Raw genomic sequence first — 22,881 nt, forward strand, 5'->3', positions numbered from 1 at the left:
CATTAGAATGTTCATGCTATTTTCAAAAGGATATAATCTAGTTTTGGTCTCAAAATTATCTGTTTACTATGGAAATTTCAATAATGACCTTGTATCAGATGGCCAAGAGTCGTTAAGAATCCTATCCTGGTTTTATATATTACATTAGTCTATGTTTTGAGTACTGAATCCTTCTACCAAATGGACAAGAAAGGTGTATGTACTGTGTAAAGCTTCCTTGTTGAAGGGTAAAAACTATGGATGGTCACCATTCAGACAGTACTGGTTTCCATGACGGACAGAAAGTATCAAAATTTTGCTTCCATTCATAAGTTCTATATGTTCAGAACTGAAATGTCAACTGAATCTCATCAGAGTTGCGTCTTGCTGCTTCCACATGATGCCTTCTGAAAATCCAAAGTTCCTCCGGAAGCTGAGTCTTTGTGAGAGAACCACTTTTTTTTTACAACCACATTGCAAGCCTACGGGGGGGTGTGAATTTGATACTAAAAAGACAGAGTTTGGGTGGAGTAACACTTTAATAACGCACATTGTGCAAGTAGTTGTTGATGGTCAGAAGCATGGAGTATTTGGTCTGTAGAGGGGTGGGACGAGCTTAAAGTTAAATTCCCACTCTGCAGTAAATTAGAGCACAGCAGGGTAATGTCTGTTTATTCCAAATACAGCTGCCTGGCCCTCTCTCCTATCCCTCGCTGTCTCTCCCCACAGACCACACCACGGCCCCAGGATCACCTGGACCAGCGGTATACACACACGTTTTTGCCACACTAAATGCGTATTGCGCAAATACATGCACTTGCATCAACAAATAAAAAGGCAGATGAGTACATTTGAGTATAGTCATAGATACAGCAACTCACTCTGAACTGATGCACTTTCATATACAGAAATAAACACATTACAGGTACAGTGACAACAAAAATAGAGATGAATACTTTGTGGCTATTGCTTCAATTTAAATTTTGTTTGGGGAGCTAATGTAAATACCTACGATGTACTTCACATCACACATGTGTTTGCTACATGTCAGTCAGATTCAAAACAAATTTTGGCTGATGTTATGTAGGACTGATCCTATTATTTTGCCCATCCCAGTCACCACCAATGTTTATTAGAAAAATAAACTTACCATTGTCTCTCCTCCAAAAGTAGCAAGCCAGACTGGGATGTTGGTACTCAGTTTAAGATTAATATGGACTTGCTTCCCTCTAGTGGGGTGTCCACTCATTGCCCTTCGTAAGCACCCTCTGTTTGCAAAGGGAATAGCTCATAACTCATCACCTGCAATATAAAACATGTTGACAATAAAAACTTTTTTTCTGAATGTTAACAGAATTTATCAGGAAATAATATGTGTTATCAAAAGGCTTCTCTTTAAAAACGTATGTCAACAAAATGCAAAGTTCAAGTTTTTGCTCTGGAAATGTATGTAAATGATGGTATGTTATTATAGACAATATGCATATTCAAACAAATGATCCGATTTTTTTTCATACAAACCCGAATTGCATGATTGGCCATTAGTAAGATTTCGTCTCCATCTAGCGTACAATCAGAATATTGCAGTTTTATTAACCAGTGAGATAGGGAAAAAAACGAACATGGCGTTCGCGCAATTTCGACGTGCGCGTTCACGAGTGTATCCTGGGATCTATGCGTCAGCTGTCACGCTTACACACGCATACTACAGTTCTGTCTCTATGCAAGATTTGTTTGTCAACGGATGAGTCTGAAATTCCTCCGCTACCGGGAACACTCAAAGAATAGTGACTGCAGTGTTACTTTTATCCAGCCGGACCAAAGCGACTCGAAGACAATAAAGTACTTTGACCAAGGTTAATTTTCCTTAGAGGAAAGGAGAAGTGGTGTATGGGTTTTCCCGTTTTATCGTTGCGGTCTCACTAATACGCAGTCCTCGTCGTATTTCTCCTACCGGCTTCATTAGCTTAGCAAGCTAGCTAGCAAGTCAACAGCTACGGTGCGCTTGCGGAAATGCGCTTGGAGCTTGTCTTGATGTCTTTCATTTAGTTCTTTTCATTTTATTGTTTATCCTAATCTTTTTGTCGTGATACTGATTGATATGTACGGTGGCAGTTGAAGTATATGCGTTATGGCTCTCCTAAGGTGAAATGACAAATGAGGTAGTGCTTCTCTGAGAGTTATGAGCAGTTTCAACATTACACCCAAAACGTCCACATTAGGCTCTTCGTTGAGCAGAGATATTAGGGGTCGAGCGGTCAGTGTTGACACTGACAACAACACCAAGTGGGCTTTGGGAAGCGATGTGTTTTCGTACTGTCACGAGATGAGTTTTATGGACGATTCGGTGCAGGCGGGGATGTCCTCAGTCCAGTCAGGACTGGACGGACACCTGCCACTTTTACATGCGCGACACCAAAGTGCCGAGGACGGCTTGTTGTTTGACCTTAGCTCCCCGGCAAACTACCTCGATACCAGTCCATTGGAGTACAGAGACAACGATGGGAACAATGCTGGTCCGTTGTTCGACAGGAGAAAGAGGTCTCGGTCCAATAGCTCCAGGCATAGATTCAACGAGGTAGTCACGGAGCTAGTTCCTGAGGAAGTTCGGTGGTTCTACAAAGAGGATAAGAAAACATGGAAGCCCTTTGTTGGACATGACTCACTAAAAATTGAGCTAATGTATCGGAAATACTGCGAGCTTAACCCTGGTTCAGTACGCTCTCAGGTTAGCTGCGGAGAGGAGGAGGGCGGGAGTAAAGGTCCGGAGAGCCCAGGACCGAACGGCTCGGTACCAGAGACGAGGACCAACAGTGTGGACGAAGGTCGCGGCTCTCTGGACACATCCACCGTGTCCTCAGATGAGAGGGACCCACAGAGCATTGAAATCAGCGTGGAGCCTGTTTGTGTTCGGGGGGGACTCTATGAGGTTGACATTAAAGACAGGAAATGTTACCCGGTCTACTGGAAGCGTAAGTATGATTTATCTCCTCCACCCACAGACAAGGTGTGTAAAACTATTTTTCCCCAGCATCAGTCACAAATCGAGTAGTTTTTTAAGTTTCCAAGCTGATTTGATTTAAATCCTACACCATTAATTCCTGTTGGGTTCACACACCTCATATATATTTCATACTATGCAGTATAATGCCTGGCACCACACAAGATAACTGATTCATAGCCAATAACCGGTTCCTGTTTAAGTTGAAAAAGTGGTTGTTTTTTTTATTTATTTGGAAGCCTTACTTGCAGAGCCCTGATCTCTTTAATTGAGCAGCTAATTAATCAGCCTGGTCATTTGGAGACAACACAAGAGGCCAGTCTATTGGACTGGACTCTATTGGCTGATCTGCACTAACTAATTCATGGATATTTCCAGGTAATGGAAAGGCAGGGAACAAATGATGGCAGCCATTATAGAGCCTCAGAAACCTGACCTTGATGAAAGGGTTTGTGGGGAGTTGGCTCTTTTTAAGATTAATGTCATCTAATCGTGTGACATTTAGATCAACAGTTACTTTTTGTTTGTTCCCTGAAAGTGTGCTGATTATTCATCCCTCGATGGACTGTTTAACCTTGGCCCAGACCACTGTTAGCGGAGTGTATGTGTGCACCTAAGACTCCAGTGCGTTTCTTTTAAAAGTGATCTCAATACAAGAGGAGACTTGGAAAAACCATTCATAAGCATATAAGTTTCAATGAGAGGGGCTACCACATGTAATGGGAAATGTAATGAAATCCAAGGAGCAAAATGTTCAAACATTTTGAGATTTAACAACTAAGAAATAAAGGTTTTGTAAGCTGATATGGCACGCATTGACTTCATGTTGACAAAGATGGGGAAAAACATCAGTTTTAATCTGGTGGGAGCTTGAAAGTTCAGATAATTTGAGGGAGTAAAAGAAGAAGTAAGAAAGTTTATCTTCCCCGAACAGGCGTGAACCAACCCAACCAGTGAGTGAATAGCATTAACTGGAGTTCTTTATTGTCGCCTTTCTTGTTTTTGTGTCGGTCTTAGCACTTAAATTTAACTGGACAAATGCATGATATTTTCCCTGTGAACCGTCTCACCCTGCACAGAGAAGCCCTGTCTTTTTCCAGCGTGCCTAATTTCAGATCTGCTATTACACTTCTGCTCACCCCCAGAGAATCAAGGCAGAATCGCGTTAATGACGTCTCTCAAGACTGTGATCAAACTTGGCCTCGCTCGGTTAAACACTGAGACTTGGTCCTCCTGGATTTGTCACAGACTTATTTAGTTAAATGGAAATCAGTCCACTGTACATCAGCTCAGGCACCCTCTGAAAGTCCATCAATTGAAGTATTCGAGTGAGTTTTTGTTCAGTGTCACTGAGTAAGTGCTTTAATTTTTTTACAGATCAAGACCATATCCCTGTGATGAGAGGCCAGTGGTTTATCGATGGGACCTGGCTTCCGTTAGAAGAAGAGGAGAGCGACCTAATTGAGCAGGAGCACCTGAACCATTTCCGCGGGCAGCACATGCAGGACACCTTTGAGACGGATTTGGTGGTGAAGACTGTTGATAGCAAAGACGGTGAGCGCGGGGAGGGGCAGGGGTGTAACCTTTTTAAGTTTTAGTGTAGCAGGGTGTCATTAACGTGGAAACTGTATCAGCCTGGAGAAGTTCATACCTTGATTGTAACAAAGTTCGATTGTGAATGTTGTTGTTCCAGAGTCAGAAAGTCAGTCAGTCAAAGAGTCGCTGTTTTCACAAAATAGCCCAAAGACATAAAAGGTGAATTATGAGACTAGGCCCAGCCTGCCATACTATCAGTGCGCAGCCATGAGAAAAGAATGCGACAGGTGCCTCCATTCGTGTGTGTGTGTGTGTAGGTTTTGTCATGTCATCCCTCCAGTGTAAAGCAGGTGCACCTCGTACGTTCTGGCGCATCCCTTTCTGATGGGTTAGCTCGAGCGAAATGCAACAGCCAGTGGCTGTGAATGTCAATAAGAAAGAGGCTCTTTGATTCAGCAGTCTCCGTCAGACAGCTGATCGATGAGATTTTCACTGGTGATGAACGAGTGGGTGTCCGATCGTGGCGGCTAGATATAGCACAACTAAGAAAAAAGATGCAGCAACGGTTAGATTCTCTTAAACTGTTGAAAAAGTTGGAATCTTCTTAAGAAACAAGTCTCTTGTATTGCTTGACTCAATCGCTAAGACAACATGAAGTGTACATATTTTACTATTTAATGAAATGTAACTCCAGAAATGTTTTCTACACTGGTCTGTCGCTGTCATGTATAGCAAAGACGCCGTCTTTCTCCTTATTCAGGCAAAGTCATCAGCAGAGTAGAAGTGTTCACATTAAGTTTGTTTTGCGTTGCCATTATTTGTAATATGTACCGGTACTTGTTGCTCCATTTTCTGCTGGAACCTTCTTCATTTGAATCACACACAAGCAGTTAATAAAGCAGCAAATGAGTCATGGCATACACAGTCACAGAGAAATCCTAGATTTTGTGAGAGGTGTGCATGAATGCAGGGTCACATTTGCACAAATTGGTCTTGTGATCTTTGAAGGTCCCTTCATTGCACAAGACAACGATCACATGACCTCAACTTCTCTGCTGGGAGAGTCATACTTCTGCAAGGGGGAATACTGTTTAACTCCGTCCTTCTTGTGACGTAGAAAGGAAGGTATGGGTTAGGTAAACTTTGTTTGTTGTCACAACCATTTTTTTTAATTTAATGTTAAATAGAGTGGAAACACCCGCCTGCGCACTAAAAAAATCTTTCTGCCTGGGTTTGCATGTATTTGTCCACTTTTATGTTTAGCAGAGGCTCTACGAAAAGCGAGTGATAGATGCTGTTAATTCACCTTCTTTGGGCTGATGTTGCAGGCAGCCTTTGCAGAAGGCTCTATCTTGAAAGTAATCATTTCAAGCACTCAGAGGCATATGAAGGAAACCTTGAACTGCATTACGATTGATAAAGGGTTCTTGAAATGAGTGCACTGAGTCCTTACATTAGTGCAGGACATGTACACTCAGTGTCTCCTCTGCCTACCATTAGTCTTCCCTTCCCACTCTTCTGCTACTAGGGCCAGAACATGAGTGAACACCCTGTTTCTGCTGAGTCTTTGTGAATGATATACATACAAGGAGCGAGACCATTTTTTAAGAAATTACTATAAACATTTTTATATTTGCCATTATCCTCCCAAATGAATTTTTTTTAATGTATCGTTTTGCCTTCTGTCATTTGAGCATGAACAATGTTTGGTCATTTTTCAAGCCTGAGTGTGGGGAATGCCGAATGTAATTTTCAGAGCACTGAGCATATAAAGAAGTATGGTGAGAAACCTTCTCAGAAAAGAGGATTTTCTTCATTAACCTGGGTGCACGGAGCACTGATCCACCGGTAAAAAACATAGGGTGTGGCTTCATCTGTCAGGCTTGAAAGACGTCAAGGAAAAAGCAGGCGGGGTGTAGCGTCACCTTTCAGCATTGTCTGCTTTTTTGATGTAGGCAAGATCAACAGATTTTATTTGCTTGTGCTGTTTATACACCTACGCACTTATTTAAGCAGCACATAATACTTTGAACATGTTTGCTGACTGATACATGCTCAGATGAAATGGAAAAAACAAGCTGTCGGGTGCGATTGTCACAAGGAACCTAAAATGTTTGCTTTTAAATCAGGTAGCAGTTAATGTTACATTGTCCAAGTCTACTGATTGCTTTGAGAAGAGATTATAAGGACAATTATACATAAAGAGGTATCACACAAGTTAAGGTAAAGAAGATCATGTGGACCTCCATATACAGATTTTGTGCATAATATATATCCAAAGCATTGGAAACCACTTACTTGGATTGGATCCATTAGTGCTACCTATAGCTGTCAGAGCAAAACAAACTTACTGTGCACTCAGCACTTCTCTCCTCCTCCACAGCCTTTCACCTCTACCGGGGGAGACGCTGCTGACATTTGCACTCTGGATGTCTGTGTTATCACGGCTTGAATGATGTGGTCAGCTCTGATAGTTGTGGCTTGACAGTTTTGACTAACAAATTCAGAGGAGCGCCTTTTCCTGTCAGTTCGAAGCATCCAACTACTATAGACGCACAATGTCATTACATATTTTCATCACGAACAGTGTCAAGTATAAGCGATATTGGAGATAATCTGTCAGATATTTGTAAGGTCTTTGTTTGGAGTTCTTTTGAGCGTAAGGCCCACTAAATGCTGTCAGCAGTATACAAATGTGTTATGCAAACATTTGCAAAAAGCAAGAGTAAATAGTTGGAGTAACGACCTCGGCAAACATCACTTCTGCAGACTTCTGCTTCTCAGTCATCTAACGTTTATGTAAACCAGTGCTGCATCGGGGCCGTGAACTCATCCAAACCTTTAAAACTTTATTCTTGCCAAGGCATTGAGTCAGGTTATTTCTTGCAGTAAAAAAAAAGACTCTTTGTCTCTTTGTTCAAGATTAATGACAGCAAGTCTATGTGAGTGACACCAGAGAAATGTCCATTACTCACTCTCTGTTGGTTGTTAGTTCTCTCCCGCCTGCCCCCTTTCTACCTGCCTTTTCTGTTCAAATGGAGTGGATATCAGACGAGTGCTAAAACTACATGTCACAAGCGCAAACGCTGTCAAGGTACTGTAAAATGCTAAGTTTCCTCTATACTTGTGGTAGCTCTTTTAGCTTGTAAACTCTCCCTGTAGATTCTAGGTCTCCGTTGGGCTAGATTTTCCTTTCTTTTGTGGTTATAACCTTTAAAATCTCATTCTAAGAACTAGACCTAGGCTCAGTTAGATATTTGTTTAACCTACTTTAACTGGGCCTAGTTGCTAGAACTCCCCTTTTGTGCTGTGACCCAGAGTTTGGTACTACTGTTGCTGCTTTCTGAGGAATTGTGTGTTTCTCCTTGCTGTAATAGTGAGTAGACGACATGGTTCACTCAACTACAAGGGCAAGACCCCTCAGACCGCTGAATGTGGGATTTAAAAAAAGCTCAAACAACCACTCTGCTTTCCTGTTTTTTTTTTTTTTTGTCTTCATACTCCCAACTCTTATCGCCCACTACATCACTCGTTGGTTTCTATCTCCTTTTCCTTCCGTCAGTATTACTGTGGCTTTAATGAACCACCATCAGCAGCTCAACAGTGCGCTTTCTGAACAAAGTTCTCTGTTGAGAACCGAGCACAACTGATGAGCTACACAGAGGAGCCATTGTAGTCCTTTACCATTATAGCCTTTAACATGTCGTGTGCATTCACTCTCTTTGAGGTCCTGTCCTACTTCTGGGGACACTGAATAGAGAGCTGTCAGAGTCTGCATCCTCATCTTTTAGAAAATCCAAGTGGTCATTGACCTTAAGCTCAGTGTGCAAAGTAGACCTCAATGTAGTGTTTTTGTGCGTGTGTATATGTGTGTGTGTGTGTGTATAATGCACCACCTTTCTTTTACTGAGGCAACTACTTCCAGCTCTGAGCTTCTTGATTGATTTACACATAATAAAAACACAATCTTTCCTTCTCCTAACTTCAACAGTTAACTCATGCTCCTTCTATTTTTTTTTTTGCCACATCTCCACTCTTCATGCACTCCTTTTTTTATACTCTTAAACTGTCCATCAGTGTGTCGCTCCGCTATCAAACTAGCTCACTAAACTCTGGATGACTGCCAGCTCCGCCGGACACTTCGATCTTGGTTTCCATCTTTAGCCCCTCCCTTCACACTGCATATTAGCGTAAAACAGGAAGTGTTCTCCGACAGCCTCTGGTCGTCATTCCACCTGCGAAACGAGCCAAATTAAGATTTTCAATGTAGTTTTTTTTTTTTTTGTTCAAGTTGGACCAATACCTCCTGTTTTACCAGCGATTCATCTGCACATAGATCTCATAAAACAGTCTGAAGTGGCCTGCACCTTCTCTGCACAACTGTGTACAAAGTCGGGTGAACGAAGCCGCCTCCCCCTTTTTTTTCCCCGCTCATGTCTTTGGTTTTAAGTGCAAAAGACATATGAAGAAAGATGGCCATTTTAAACTGTTTCAGATGAATCCTGACTAGATGGTGATAGGTTCTCTGCTTAGAAAAGCTTATAGTTACCCTCCTGCTGCTGGTTTGGAGTTTCGTGTGGTGATAAGGGGATAAGTAGGATGTAAGTTTCCTTTAATGTTGAGTTCATTTGACAATCTGCAAAGAGAAATGTAGATATGTGACAGGAGAATTTGCCCATGTTGCCAAAATACTTTACCTTCAAGCAGGTTAATTCGGTTCTTATTGCTGATCAGCGATGGTGAATTAATTTTTTTATTTTATTGTTCTGATATTCACACAGACTGCATTTAGAGTCAATGTGTCTTTTCAATGCAGTAATAAGTGCTCTTATTACCCAAAAGTCATGCTTGTCCACTAAGGAAACCACTCTGCAGAAGATGGGGTTGATTCCACTATGTGACACAAACACACGGGCTCAATTCACATGCCTCTTGTGTCATTATTTAACATGATTCAGAGACGTCTCACCTTGTCCACCTGGACAATATAACATCGAAGAGTTTTTTTGAACAAATATCCAGTTTTTTTTATTTTTTTTCCCCATTGTAATGTTTAGAGTTTCAAGCAACAGACACATGATCTGGAACATGGCGTTTTCACAAGAACCGTACCCTGTTTTTAAGGGTTTTGATCCCCAGAACAAAGAGCCGTGAGTGTGCGCTGGACCATTGCCAACGTCTTCAACAATTTTATCCAAGTCAACTTAACTGGGCGGGGCATTTAAAGGACATACAGCAGAGCTATAAATAACTCCGAGTTAACCACTTCCATTTATTGCTCTTTGCTTTTGTAAGTGTCAAATGGTGTCCTCACAAGCCATAACTCTGCTCTTACTTGCCTTTGTCACTGCATAACGAACCAAGGCCAAAACCTGGAGAAAAACTACACTGAAAGTGCAATCATTTTATGTAAAATCTCCAAATCAGAGACACGTAAGCAGGACGACAAGCAAGAGCTGAAATATGCAATCACGTGGTGTGATGTGTTTTTCTCTCTGCAGATCAATGCTACAAACTGCATTTGATTGAGCTGTTTGGATAGATGTTTTTAGACTTTTGCTCTTTTTGTCCTACTTACAGAATTGTAACCTGGTGTAATTCCACTATGATTTCCATCATTTCGGTTGTTTATTCTCGAACCTCTCTCCTACCTCACCCCTGATTTTCCTTTCTTTTCTACCAAACTACCTAAACCCTGTGCCAATGCCTCCCCATCTTCCCCATTTTTTTTTTTTATTCACTCACTGCTTTCTCACCCCCCCCCCCCCCCCCCCCCCCCCCCCCCCCGCAGCCATTCACAGTCTAAAGCTGAGTCGGACACATGTGGATTGGCACAGCGTGGATGAGGTCTACCTCTACAGCGACGCAACCACTTCCAAAATTGCACGGACCGTCACCCAGAAACTGGGCTTCTCCAAAGGTCTGTAATCACTTATGTGCTCTTTTACTGATATGAAAGATATTTCCCAAGCATGCTGTGGATGTGTGTGTTTTTTATCTACATTAATGTAGTTTGTAGTCTGTTCTGAGAACAGGGCAAATCTTCAATGGCTTATCGGGATTAGATTTAGTTTTACTTCAATATGAGGAAGTCTCTAGCAGTCTATAATGTAACTATTACTGTAACCATTAAGTGTGAAGCCAGCAACTGTATGAATGATATATTACACTCATGTCAGTAATTATAAAATGTATTTATGGGAAATTTCTGAGTCAGAATAACTTCATTGCTTCCCTGTTTCAGTAGGTCCTCGTCTTTCCCCTCTTCTCTTTTTTTTTTCTCTTCTTATTACCGCATTTCCAGAATGAAATCATCTGGTATTAACATCCATTTGCATACGTTTTTTTTTTTTTAACATGGCCTGGCACAGATACTATTTCCAAGACTTATGTTAGACACAGAGTGTGTATAAAAAAAACTACTGCAGCTTGCTGTTGGGCTGACATACGATCAGTCTGAATGACTAGAATCTGGTCCGCAATCTCATAATTGTCTCTGGTACATTTTCATCTTCATCCTACAGATTATATTAAAGAGGAAGAGCTGCTGCTGGTTAACTTAGTCTTCCCTGGCTAACAAATGCTCTGTAAAAGGATCTCTCTTTTCAGACAGCTCATTGGCTCCCATCACCTTTCCATTTAGCACATGACTGGATCAGATTATGGGTTTTAAGTAAGGACACACACTCAGCCCCACAGGCACCTTAGAAGTTCTGCCACGTGGTATCAGGCCAGTCACAGCGGAACTCCCCGTCTCACCTACTGCCCTCGTTGGACTCAACACAGCACTTGACTTTATTCAACAGAAGGCTATTAATAGCTGAGTGACTCTGTTAGAGTGGCCCACAGGATGCTCGATTTGAACGTTTCCTTTTCTCCAAAATGACAAGCGAGCTCCTCACTACTATCAAATAAAGATCCATCCCTTGTCCTCACTCTTGTTTCAGCCTCGAGCAGCGGCACGCGCCTCCATCGGGGTTTCGTTGAGGAGGCCTCACCCGAGGACCGACCCCCTCAGACGACACACATTGTGTTTGTGGTGCACGGGATTGGACAAAAGATGGATCAGGGGCGCATTATTAAAAACACTGGAATGTGAGTCGCAGTTCTTAATAAGACCAGTTGATGTAGAAGTTTGATGATGTGCATATTCTTATTTATGAACAGTCTTGGCTTAAAAAGGGCGCCATTTAATTTCAGCTGCACGTTAAATCCAGTTCCAGTTTTTGTCTCAGTTCAAACTGTTTGTTTTCTCCTCTATTTTCTTCTATTCCTTTCTAGAATCTATCTGCTTTTTACCGCTTCTGTTACTTTTTCTATCAATGTTGCAGACGATAGCATCTTTCTGCTGTAGAGGCTTATGAATTGTCAAACGGGTTCCTCGGTGTGCTCATTTCTCCAGCTTCATTAGTAGTTTCAGACATCAACCTGTCCAACAGGATGCTATTCTAGATGGCATTTTTTGTTAAACACCACTTTGATTTATGCAAGTTGCTTGGTCATGGAATGTACAACTGAAGAATAATGTAAACCCTGCTCCTTTAGAGACTAATAGCGTTTTCTTAAAGCATTAGAATCTCATTGTTTCCCCTCTTTGTTCATCCAAAAACCACCCACAGCTAAAGAATTATAACACTGCACCTGCAGCCTTTCTTTTTTGCCGTTCCTCCCCTCCTCTCTCCATCTTTCCCACTCTTTTTTGTCCTCATCTGCTGTATGGATGCAGTGGCCAAGAAAGCGCCATGTGCCCAAACTTTAGAAACACCCAGAGAAATCCTGCAGCAACCTTGCAAACAAATCCTGTGGTCTGGAGTTGTTCTTACATTGTATAATATGTCTATATATGAAGTACAGAACTAGATTTGACTCGTCTTTTATCGGCCCACATTTTCAGATTGTGCGTTCAAGTGTTACAGAAAAAACAAAGCAAAGTTCAGTTTATTTTGACTTCAGATGGTGGGTTTCTCAGCTTTCAGATAATGAAATCCCATGACCCTCTCCTGCTGACTTCTTTTTGTCTATTAACAGTTTCATGTTTTGACTTGAAACTGATATTTGTGGAGAGTTCCCAGGCACCCAGATAAGGAGGGACAGTGGAAGTGCATTATAGTACATCATTATCTCTTATGTGATAGATTGTGGCACTTTAAATTGTACCACTCTATTGGCTTTGGTCCATGGACCTTGTGCTTCCACTGCAGGAAGTAGTACAGACTGTACAGACCAGAGTCGTGTACATGTCTGTGCCACAGAGTTGGCACTTGATCATTGAACCAGCTTAGGCCGACTAAGCAGTTAAAGTAGACCAAGTCAAGCTGCAGAGCATGTTAAGCCTAACTCCCGTTTTCTGGGGATTACAGCACACACACTTTCCTTAGCCAATAGGAAAGATCAGGCTAACATGTTTAGCCTGTTCCTTGTTTGCTTGATTGTTACGGTTTTGTTTAGACGTGGTTCATTTTCACCTCTGTGCCTTGTAGAGTTTTATCAGCAGCAGGGAAAGAAGAACTTGTTAGCGTTTGGGACATTATTATATCCCAAAGCTCTTGTGGTTGCTGCTTAGAAAGTTGTGTCATGCGGCTCACAGATCTCTAAGTGTTTAAGTTTCCATGCGGATACACTAGATGGTCCAGACAAAACGCGTACGAGGTGCCCCATATACAGACGAGTCGCCTAAAAGCCTCTCAGCCTACATTTACCCATGTCAACAGATCCCTTACCCTCCCGTTCTTTGTGTATTTAGTGTATCCTGCAATCTCATGCAACCCTATTTAGGGCTGCTATCAGTGTAGCCGTTGTGTACATGCTGCACAAGAGAAGCTACTGATGATATTGTTTTTAAAGCTAGCCCAAATAGATACTCTAAATGAATGCAGCTTTTAGTGTGTGACTTTGCCATCAAGTGCTGGATCTCCTCTATTGTCTTTTTAGGTTGAGGGATGGCGTGAGGAAGATGGAGGAGAAGCACTTTTCAGAGCACAACGATGAACATGTGGAATTTCTCCCTGTTGAGTGGCGTTCAAAGCTCGCACTGGATGGAGGTTTTACACTCCTTTTGTTTCCATGCATTGCAGTTTCTGCGTAGTACGAAACAATATGTTGCAATATCTGAATTCACAGAGTTTTAATTTGCACATAGAGGATTGCAGTGTCTGTTTTGTGTGACTGGTGTGTTTCTTTAGATACCGTAGACTCAATCACACCGGACAAAGTAAGAGGACTGAGAGACCTTCTCAACAGCAGTGCGATGGACATCATGTACTATAACAGCCCTCTTTACCGGGACGAGGTGAGAGTCATCCACTTTCAAAAGCTTTTAGAAATATCTCGGGAGCGTCCACTTCTACTTAAAACCTATCCGCTCCCTCTCCCTAGATTACCAAGGGCCTCACACAGGAGCTGAACAAACTCTACTCGCTCTTCTGCTCGCGGAACCCTGAATTTGAGGAAAGGGGCGGCAAAGTGTCCATCGTCTCCCACTCCCTTGGCTGCGTCATCACGTATGACATCATGACCGGATGGGATCCCGTGCACTTCTGTCTGCAGGAGCATTGCGCTGTGGAGGACGAACTGGACTTGCACTGGATGTCCAATGAGGAGAGGCGACTTTTAGGGCAGCTGAGGCTCACCAGGAACAGGTGAGAGTCCGCTAATGTAGATCAATTCAATTTATCTATATATAGCGCCAGATTACAACAATTGTCATCTCAAGGCACTTAAGTAATACAGTCCAATTCAAGCCAATTGGAATTCAATTCATTGTAATCATAATCCAATTAATTCATATAGAGCCAATTCAAAAAATATCTTAGCTAAGGAAACCAACAGATTGCACCGAAACTTGTCTTCAGTCCAATCTCCTGTCCTGAGCGTGCCTGTGGCGACTGTGGAAAGGAACGACTCCCTTTTAACAGGAAGAAACCTCTGGCAGAACCAGACTCAGGAAGGGTGGCCATCCGCCTTGACCAGCTGGGGTTTGAGAAGACAGAAAAGAGGGAAAAGAGGGGGGAAAACACCATAACGCCATTCAAAGGATATCTGTTGGAACAGGGAAACACAAGTTAATAACCACAATAATGTCACATGTACATAAAATCAATTGTGAAATTAAACAGGAGAAAACGAGAGCAAAGTGAGGAAAGGTGTGACAGATGAGATCCCCCAGCAGTCTAAGCCTATAGCAGCCTAAAGCACAGATCAGCGCTTCGGAGGAAACGGCTGAGATGTCAGGAAGGCCTAAGGCATAACTTTTGATATGTTTGAGGTTATTTTTAACTGTGTAAGGATTAACTTGGCAGCAGATTACCAAATGGTTAACAACAGTATGTTTAAGTAGGACAACAGGTTTTTTTTCTTTCTACTTGTCTTGCATCACACTTTGGGTTCAGTATCATTCGCTGTGCTTATTGTGCACCATCATGTTAGTAAGAAGAGGAACTGTTGATCTCAGGAATTGTTTTACCTACTTAAGGGCTGAAAGAGCTTCCTCTGTAACATGAGCTAACGTCTACAGTATAGTAATTATAGCTGCATTGCAACTGATTTCTCAGGCTATATTTAAGAAAAATGACTGCTTTCTTTGACATAATGACAGATGCTGTGGTTTTTATTTATTAAAAAAAATGTATTTTTTCATTAGGTTGCGAGAGCTGGAAAATCAGCTTGTCACACTGGAGGCCTCTAAGCCCTCTGCCCCCCCAGCCCTCAAATTCAAGGTGAGATGTTCGATGTTGGCATGTATTACTTTAATTTGATAAATAACATACATTCAAGGGTAAGAAAAGCTAAAGAGAAAAGATTGTATCTTTGACCCAGCTACAAAAGACCCCCTTGTGGTCAGAAATGGTCATTTCTACTAAGCTTTGCTCCTTTTGTCTCACAGGTGGAGAACTTCTTCTGCATGGGCTCTCCTCTGGCTGTGTTCTTGGCTCTGAGAGGGATCCGCCCTGGTACCAGCTGCCACCAAGACCACATCTTGCCCACCTCCATCTGCAGCCGGCTGTTTAATGTTTTCCATCCCACGGACCCTGTGGTCAGTTTCATTTAATCACCGCGATATTTTCCGGATGTTACAGGAAGTTCAGGTTTTATTTTCCTTGTTGGCTTTTCAAAAAGGGGCAATGTTTGTTTCTTACTCAGCCCACGTGGTTTTTAGGGTGTGCTTTTTCTAGACAGAGTGGCTGTTTTCACAGGACTCTCCATTTCACACAGCAACTCACTCAAACATTTGAACAGAAAACTCGCACCGTCTGTATTCAACAACTTGTTTTCTGCTCTGTTTAGGCTTATAGACTAGAGCCCCTCATCCTCAAACATTACAGCAACATCGCACCTGTGCAGATACACTGGTAAGAAGCTGAATCTTTGAACATTTGATGTCCCCCCCCTTTTATTCCCGCATTAATATTTGAATCTGCATGGGCTGAATGTGTTGGGGTTTCTTTTATTCACCAGGTGTAGCGCTACTAACCCGACATCTTACGATGAAATCCGTCCTACCTTCCTCAACCCAGTCAAAGATCCGATATCCGATACCGAGAGCATTCCCAGCCCGAGTACCTCACCTGTCCTCCCACGCAAGCACTATGGGGAGTCCATTACCAGTCTGGGCAAGGCCAGCATACTCGGTAATTTGTATTTACTCTACAGTGAAGACTCGCACAGCATTAATCACATTAGTCGTCATTGACGGTTTTTAAGGTAATGCGGAGGTACACACTCAATCACCACCTATTGTTAGGAGTTTTACCTCTAAGGCAGTCTCAGTTTGTTTGATTTATCAGTCGCTTTCTGCCAGGTCAGATGAACATGAAAGAATAGACGACTTTGAAGTACCCAAAGAGTTTTAAGAAAAGAATTACAGGAAATATTATAAGATGTTGACTGCTCTTACTTACTTACTTACTTAAAGATAATGAGTTAGTCTTTGGTGAAAATCCAAACTGCTTAAGTAAATTCCATTTTATCCTGTGAACTCAGGGTTTTTCCACCATTACTGAGTCAACAGTGCCATCATGTGGGCAATAAGGACTCTGAACATGTTTTTACTGTCATTATTTTTAACTGTAATTACATCGGTGCATTCGCTTGTTTTTTTTGTTCCTCCTCTGAACCACATTCTAAGTCAATCGCTTCCTTTTATTTCTTCTGAGCTTTTCCATAATCTTTTACTACAGGAGCAGCAAGCATAGGGAAGGGCATAGGAGGCATCCTGTTTTCGCGTTTTTCACGCTCAAACAGCCAGCCCTCGGTGTCTTTAGGACCAGATGGAGGGGCAAATGCTGAGGAAGAAGAGCAGAAGCGCACAGAAAGCCAGTCAGCCTATGGCCTCTCCAGCATGATTCGACCCACTTCCCCCACAGCTGACACATCATGTAAGGTTCCTCACCTTTGCGGCAGCAACGATGCATTTTCATTTGTTGAGTATTAAATTTCAATTCACGGATACGATAATCTGTTTCTGCCTTGCAGTGGAGCTGGAGAGGCGTGTCGACTTTGAGCTCCGGGAGGGTCTGGTGGAGAGCCGCTATTGGTCAGCGGTGACCTCACACACAGGCTACTGGTGCTCACATGACATAGCCCTCTTCTTGTTGACCTTCATATATAAGCAGAAGGCAACACCCTGCCACCCAGCAGAAGATACTCCGGAGCCAGACTGAGACGCTGCATTCGTTAGAACACAAACGGACACCTGAGGGGTGTCACTGAAGACTTTTGTCACATTCAAGACGAGACAAAAGAAGAATGGCTTCCTTCCAATAAACGTCCCTCCTCAAAAAAACTTCTTAAATTCACTAGTAATCACTTTTCCTTTATGTTGTGGTGATTCAGCCCTTTTCACATTTGGGAATTGTTACTGAGGAAATGACTCGAGACCGCATTCCCAAGATGTACGTTTTTGCACGCCCCAAGGGTGCCGGCGTTGGACCGGGAACCCCTGCAGAGGTGCATCCTTCGCCAGTATGACCACAAACTGAACATAAGCATGGAAGAAGCGTCTCGGGAGTCTGATGCATGGAGGTTTTGTACCCAGTGGGAGGGAGCTCTGACTTAATTTCCAACCTTATGTCAAACAAATGCAGCTCGCTGATTACGCATCCATCAGCTCGCCGTTAGCAGCGCGTGAATTCATCTGCTCTCCCACACGCTCCGTCTGGAGCCTTCTGACACTTTTGCTCCACTCAGTGACTGAGGCCTCGAGCTCCGTCACGTTTGATTTGAACCAACTCAACAGCAGCGGGTTTTTTTGTTTGTTTTTGGGGCAAAAATCTTTTCTAACCCAACAGTAACAGCTCCAGTAAATACCCTCATTAGATCCTACGGGACTTCTACCTACAGAGGTGTATTATGACAGGCAGATCAGTGGCCTTTAACAGGGAATAGATAGCTATTTTCTTACAGTGTACGAGTTAATTTACGAGACCAGAGTTCTCACTCGAAACAATCGCACAGTCAGCTGGAATCTAAGCCTCTATATTGATGAATTATGTAGGGATTGTTTTGTTCTTTTTTCTTTGTACCTTTATATTGATGTCCAAATGAAATGGGGTGGTACGAGATGTATTTTTTCTTAAAAAAAAAAAACAAAAACAGGAAGAAATATTTTTCATAGCGATATTTAGACTGTTGTAGATAGCAAACCTGGATCTCATCACCGGGGAAATTGGGATTCAGACCTGTGGCCAAATAACGTTTGTTTCTTGTTCGTTAGCTGCATTAACAAAGCTTCGGCTTATTGTCGAACCTGAAAATGTGATCGAGAGGGTAAATAAAGTAGATTTCCTTTTTAGTGTCAAACCAATGCGATAGATTGCACACAAAAGTTAAATGTACCCTGTTCACCTTTTTTTTTTCTTTATATCTGTGACTAATTCGCACTTTTCCCCTATAAGCAAAGGTCGCCCGTCCGTATATTTGTGTGAAAGGCCAGTTTCTTTACCTTGACAAACCTGTAGTTCCCAGTCGACAAGGCAAACGCATTAACATGCCTGTTGATGTTAAGAGCCTGAGTGACGCTGCTCACGTCGATTTTATTGAAAAAAAAATAATCAAAACCATTCGGATGAGTGGAGACAATAAAACGCTGTTTTCTGGGGGGATTTTTTTTGTTGTTGTTTCGGGTAAAAACACTGCTGGAGCTTACGTTAGTCATACATCCGAGTAATAACTGGGCAGAAATTAGAATGTTTACTTACTTTGCATGATTTCCAGTAAGTAATGAATGAATGTTGGATGGAGAGGTAATGGTGCAGCGTGCCAACACACGTCTAACAGTCTGTTTTATCTGCAGAATCTCACTTTAAATGCATTTACAATGGATGAAGAAACTGGAACTGTCCTTACATGAATACTATCGGTGTCATATTGATTTCTACAGCTTGCTGTAATGTCAGAGTTATCACAGAGCTTCTTTTCATTGGCTGTGGTGCAACATGGAGCTTAATCGTACCACATAAGGGCTGTTGCTCTCTGATCCGTCACTACATGGAATCAGTCCATTGTTGTTTAATGTCTGTGTTGCGTCGCAAAGGCCTATGTACTAAAACCAGACTGCCTTGAGGAGCTACCCGATGGGTAACCAGGGCGATGTTCTGAACCTGGGGCAAACGAGACGGGCCGATGTGGGAACGTTTCCATGTCTGACCTGTTGGATGTTGCACGTTCATCAGCGATGAGTTGCACAGGAGCTTTACTGGAAGCAGCCCAATGTTGTTTTTTTTGTTTTTTTTTTTAGTTTATTCATTATTTTGCTGAGCAGATGTTACAGGGATAGATGCAGAAAGCCGTCACAACATGCAAAAAGGCGGTTTCCCTGCACGGGTGGGTCGTGCGGCGTGGGTTCGGGCACAGCAAACATGTACTGCGAGAGAGTGGTTTGGACCACTGTGACAATAACGGCAGTGTTCCTGTCGCCGTTTGCCATTTGGCCGTGTTTCCAGTCAGCGCGGGAAATGGACACTTTCCATTTCTAGCAGTTTCTGATCCAAGCACAGGCGGTTAAATGGGGTCACTCTGCTGGCCGTTGGACGATATGAAAACTCAATGTACAGCATTTTGACTGATGACGACAGTGTATTTTTCTTGGTAAAGGCGCCATAAGCATCAGGGAAATATCTGTTACGCGTTTTGTAGACTTCACACTCTTTACCATTTGTTTGATGTCATTTTGAAGCCATCGCTGATTACAACAATTCAGCTCACACTGTTCACAAGTCGACAAGGCGTTTACACGCAGTATGTTACCGGACAGGTGGTTTAAAGGAAAATGTGCTTTAAAGGTTACTGTGGATGACTGAAAGTGTTAAACAGGTAACATCTGCTCTAACTTTGAATAGATGTCTGGAAAGGTGTTTGTCCTGAGAGCTGTGCAATAACCCATGCCTGTAATGAATTCTAACTGCCATCCAAAGCACTGTATTTATTTCCTTTTATTAAAGCATTTCCTTTTGAATACAGCCGTTAGATCTCGGGTCTATCATGTTTGACACATTACAGCGAGGAGGGGAGAAAGGTGAAATGGGGTCTTCTGTGGTGTAAAAAGAGAGGATGAAATCAGCAAAGGAAGATGGGCTCCGTGCTCATTTCCAGACTGGGTTTGGAGGACAATGGAGCCGTTTGTTCATCTGAAACTCGGAACAGATTCTTTCCAAGACGCCCCCTGAAGCGAGCAACAAAGCTGATGTATAGTTCCCGAAAAGGGCCGCATTGTAATCCGTCTGCAGTCACTGCTTCCGCGTTGGTTTCTAAGGGCCTTGACGCACGACGGCAACATCTGCAAAGGCGAGGTCCACAGATGGGACCGGATTGATCTGAGCTGAGTCATACATAATGGATAAATCCTTGCAGTTCCGTTTGTGGCCAGAAGAGGTCAGTCAGCTATTGATAACACTGGAACAATGACCCATAGCGACCATCTGTCCCGTGTGTTCTCTCTCATCCTAATTCCACGTATACCGCTCAGCTAATTTAGCAGTTTAGCATATTTTATTGATTTTTTTCTCTTTCTTATCTGAGACAAAATTGGGATTGATCAATCGTTTCTGTATTTCACAACGATTATCTGACATAGAGTGCAAAGAAGTCATCTTAGCTCCATCCACATCACCAAGCAGCCAAGTCTATCTCGCTCTCGCGCTCCTTCTCTGCATCTGACTCAAATGTTTGCTTTGCAATTAAAAGACGGCCTATAAAAGGCAATGTGTCGGCTGCCAGACACCGACTTTAGGGGGTCGGACCAGCAGGGAGAGGGGTTATAAATCGCTTTGATGCCGACCGTGGTCTGAAGGCCCAGATTCCTGAGCTGGAAGATTGGAGCTGAGTGAGTTCACCGGGATCCTGGGCCAGAAACGCAGATGATTCATGGGACGTTGCTGCAGATCTTTTGGCGCGCGTGCTTCTGAGTGCGTGCATCGTGCTGCTGTTTTTGGAAAGACTGAAAACAGCTGCCTTTCTCTCCATTTTCCCTCCCCCGAACTTATGATTTGTGTGATCATTTGGTCGACGCGTAAAATACTATCTTCCATCTGAGGCAGAGACAAATATGAGCAGTAGCTTGCAGACAGTTGTCTTTAGATCCCCATAGATAACTGATGATTTCTAAGAATGTGTCTTTTTTTCCCTCTAACTTTGACCTACATTTAAGACGCGTATAACCCCCCTAAACATGAGATGCAGAACTGCGCAAGACTGTTTTCTCTGTGCCAGCAGGTTCTGTTGGAAATCCCGGTTTTAGACGTTTGAAGCCATAAATCCGTGTGATTGCGCTGATCGTCTCCAGTTGAACTCTCCTTGTAAACATCAAACCTCAGCTCAGAATGCAATGACGGGAGCGCGTTTAACTGTGTCAAAAGTGTTGAACTTTGGAATTCTGTGTCGGTTCAGTTCAGTTCGTGCAGTTACTCACAGCAAGAGAGGGACAGACCCCGGTGTGCCGACGCAAAGCTCGGCAGCACTATTGCCATAAAAGGCAGCCTGTGATCTTTCCTGTGTGTCCATTAAGTCTTCTGCAAGCTGCCGAATTTCCTGCTGTGGAGTTCAGGCAAAATATGCCATATTCTCCTCTGCTTTCACATACACCTACATGTAATGATGTAGGATTTTGTTTTGATTTGTTTTTCCAGTTCAAAATTGTAACAAAGCATCAAAAATGTTGAAACTTTGTTTGGCATAGCACCTCGTCAGCTTTTAAAGAAAATGATGTCCTTGAATTCATCATTTCGCATGAGACCTGCAGCTGCTCGAGTCAACGCGCAGAGAGTATACAGAGTAATAACTCTGTTGGATGCTTTAAATGTTAGGCTTTTCTCGTATCTAAACCACCGGACAACAGGAGTAGTAACAGACAAAACAGGAAAAGCGCACAAAATCACTGATTGCTCTTTGTTCCTGGCGTAAAACAAAAGTCGTGGACGGCAGACGAGCACATTTACACAATGACTGCTCCTCAGCAGGCCCGTGAAGTAGCCTCACCCCTTGATGCATGCATTCAGGTAACCAGTCTATGGCAGATCTCATACTTCATCCTCCAATAAATGTATTTCACTCTTCTTTTCATTTTGTAAACCCAGACCATAAATGCAGGATGATAAAAACAAATAGCAGAATAAAACCATCAAGCAGCACAGATAGTGTTAAGGCACGTCCTCCATTACTTTACAGTATTCAGTACCAGTCAATAAGTTTGGAAACACACGTCTCCACACACTTTGAATGAGTGGTTGTGTCTATTTACACCGTTTATTATCTTATTCTTTGTTCTAGAATTACGCGCGTGCTCTATTTACTGGCAACAGTCTGTTGTGATTATAAAAAGTATGGATCTTTTTTTTTTTTAGACGAAATGATTCACAGTTGTCTCAGTGGTCTCGTCTGTAAAGTGTGTTAGAGGTGACCAGCAGGCGACCAGAAAAGCTCACGGGATGAGAGGGAGAATAAGGACTGGAGCGGTGGTGACGTTACCCGCTGTGGACGGAGGGGAGGGAGAAAGAGGGAGAGCTCGCCTCCATTAAACCAAAGCCTGTTGGAAAACTGTTTGGGATACTTCACTTCTTCAGCCAGGTGCCTTCGTGGATTTCTCTCTGCTTTTATCGCCCAAACTACGTCCTCTACATGAATTAAAGAGGGGTGACTTGTTCTGTGTCGTGTAGTCAACCATTTTAGTGTTTTTTTTCCGTCTTTGTGAAGGTGAGTGTGCACATTTAAATGTTCGCTCGGTTATTCTCTCTGTTTGCGTACAGCTTTTTTCCTTTTCTTGTCACGTTTAACCAAAGTTTGTCCTGTGGACTTTCCTGGTAACATCCACGGGGCCTGTTGTTTATTCCCCACACTCGCTAATTAACTTCTTCCTTTGGCGAACGACTGAGTGA

General features: G+C 42.7%; 2 protein-coding genes across 6 annotated transcripts in view; both read left to right on the top strand.

Annotated features, from left to right (window-relative positions):
• Positions 1-1,663: 1,663 nt before the first annotated feature.
• On the top strand, positions 1,664-19,971 carry ddhd1a (DDHD domain containing 1a). 2 transcript variants are annotated; one of them, XM_072365003.1, is made up of 14 exons: positions 1,664-2,951; positions 4,358-4,534; positions 7,509-7,610; positions 10,308-10,436; positions 11,464-11,611; positions 13,448-13,557; positions 13,699-13,805; positions 13,892-14,154; positions 15,156-15,231; positions 15,399-15,548; positions 15,800-15,864; positions 15,971-16,143; positions 16,693-16,890; positions 16,988-19,971. In XM_072365003.1, the coding sequence occupies exons 1-14, from the start codon at positions 2,162-2,164 to the stop codon at positions 17,173-17,175; spliced, it is 2,676 nt and encodes an 891-aa protein (XP_072221104.1). In that variant the 5' UTR covers positions 1,664-2,161; the 3' UTR covers positions 17,176-19,971. The 2 variants fall into 2 exon arrangements, with proteins under 2 accessions (XP_072221104.1, XP_072221105.1); XM_072365004.1 differs by lacking the exon at positions 7,509-7,610 and having other exon boundaries at positions 1,665-2,951.
• A 2,505-nt stretch (positions 19,972-22,476) lies between these two features.
• Positions 22,477-22,881, top strand: part of fermt2 (FERM domain containing kindlin 2) — a 34,922-nt gene continuing 34,517 nt past the window's right edge. For 2 of the 4 annotated variants that reach the window (XM_072364894.1, XM_072364895.1), the window contains exon 1: positions 22,478-22,699. The gene's annotated coding sequence lies outside the window, so the exon portion shown is untranslated. Of the gene's footprint in view, positions 22,700-22,881 lie in introns of all 4 variants that reach the window. The other 2 variants (XM_072364893.1, XM_072364896.1) reach the window with 2 other exon arrangements.

This window comes from Leuresthes tenuis, unplaced genomic scaffold, assembly GCF_036924035.1.
Source record: "Leuresthes tenuis unplaced genomic scaffold, fLeuTen1.0.hap1 SCAF_15, whole genome shotgun sequence".
NCBI lineage: Eukaryota > Metazoa > Chordata > Actinopteri > Atheriniformes > Atherinopsidae > Leuresthes > Leuresthes tenuis.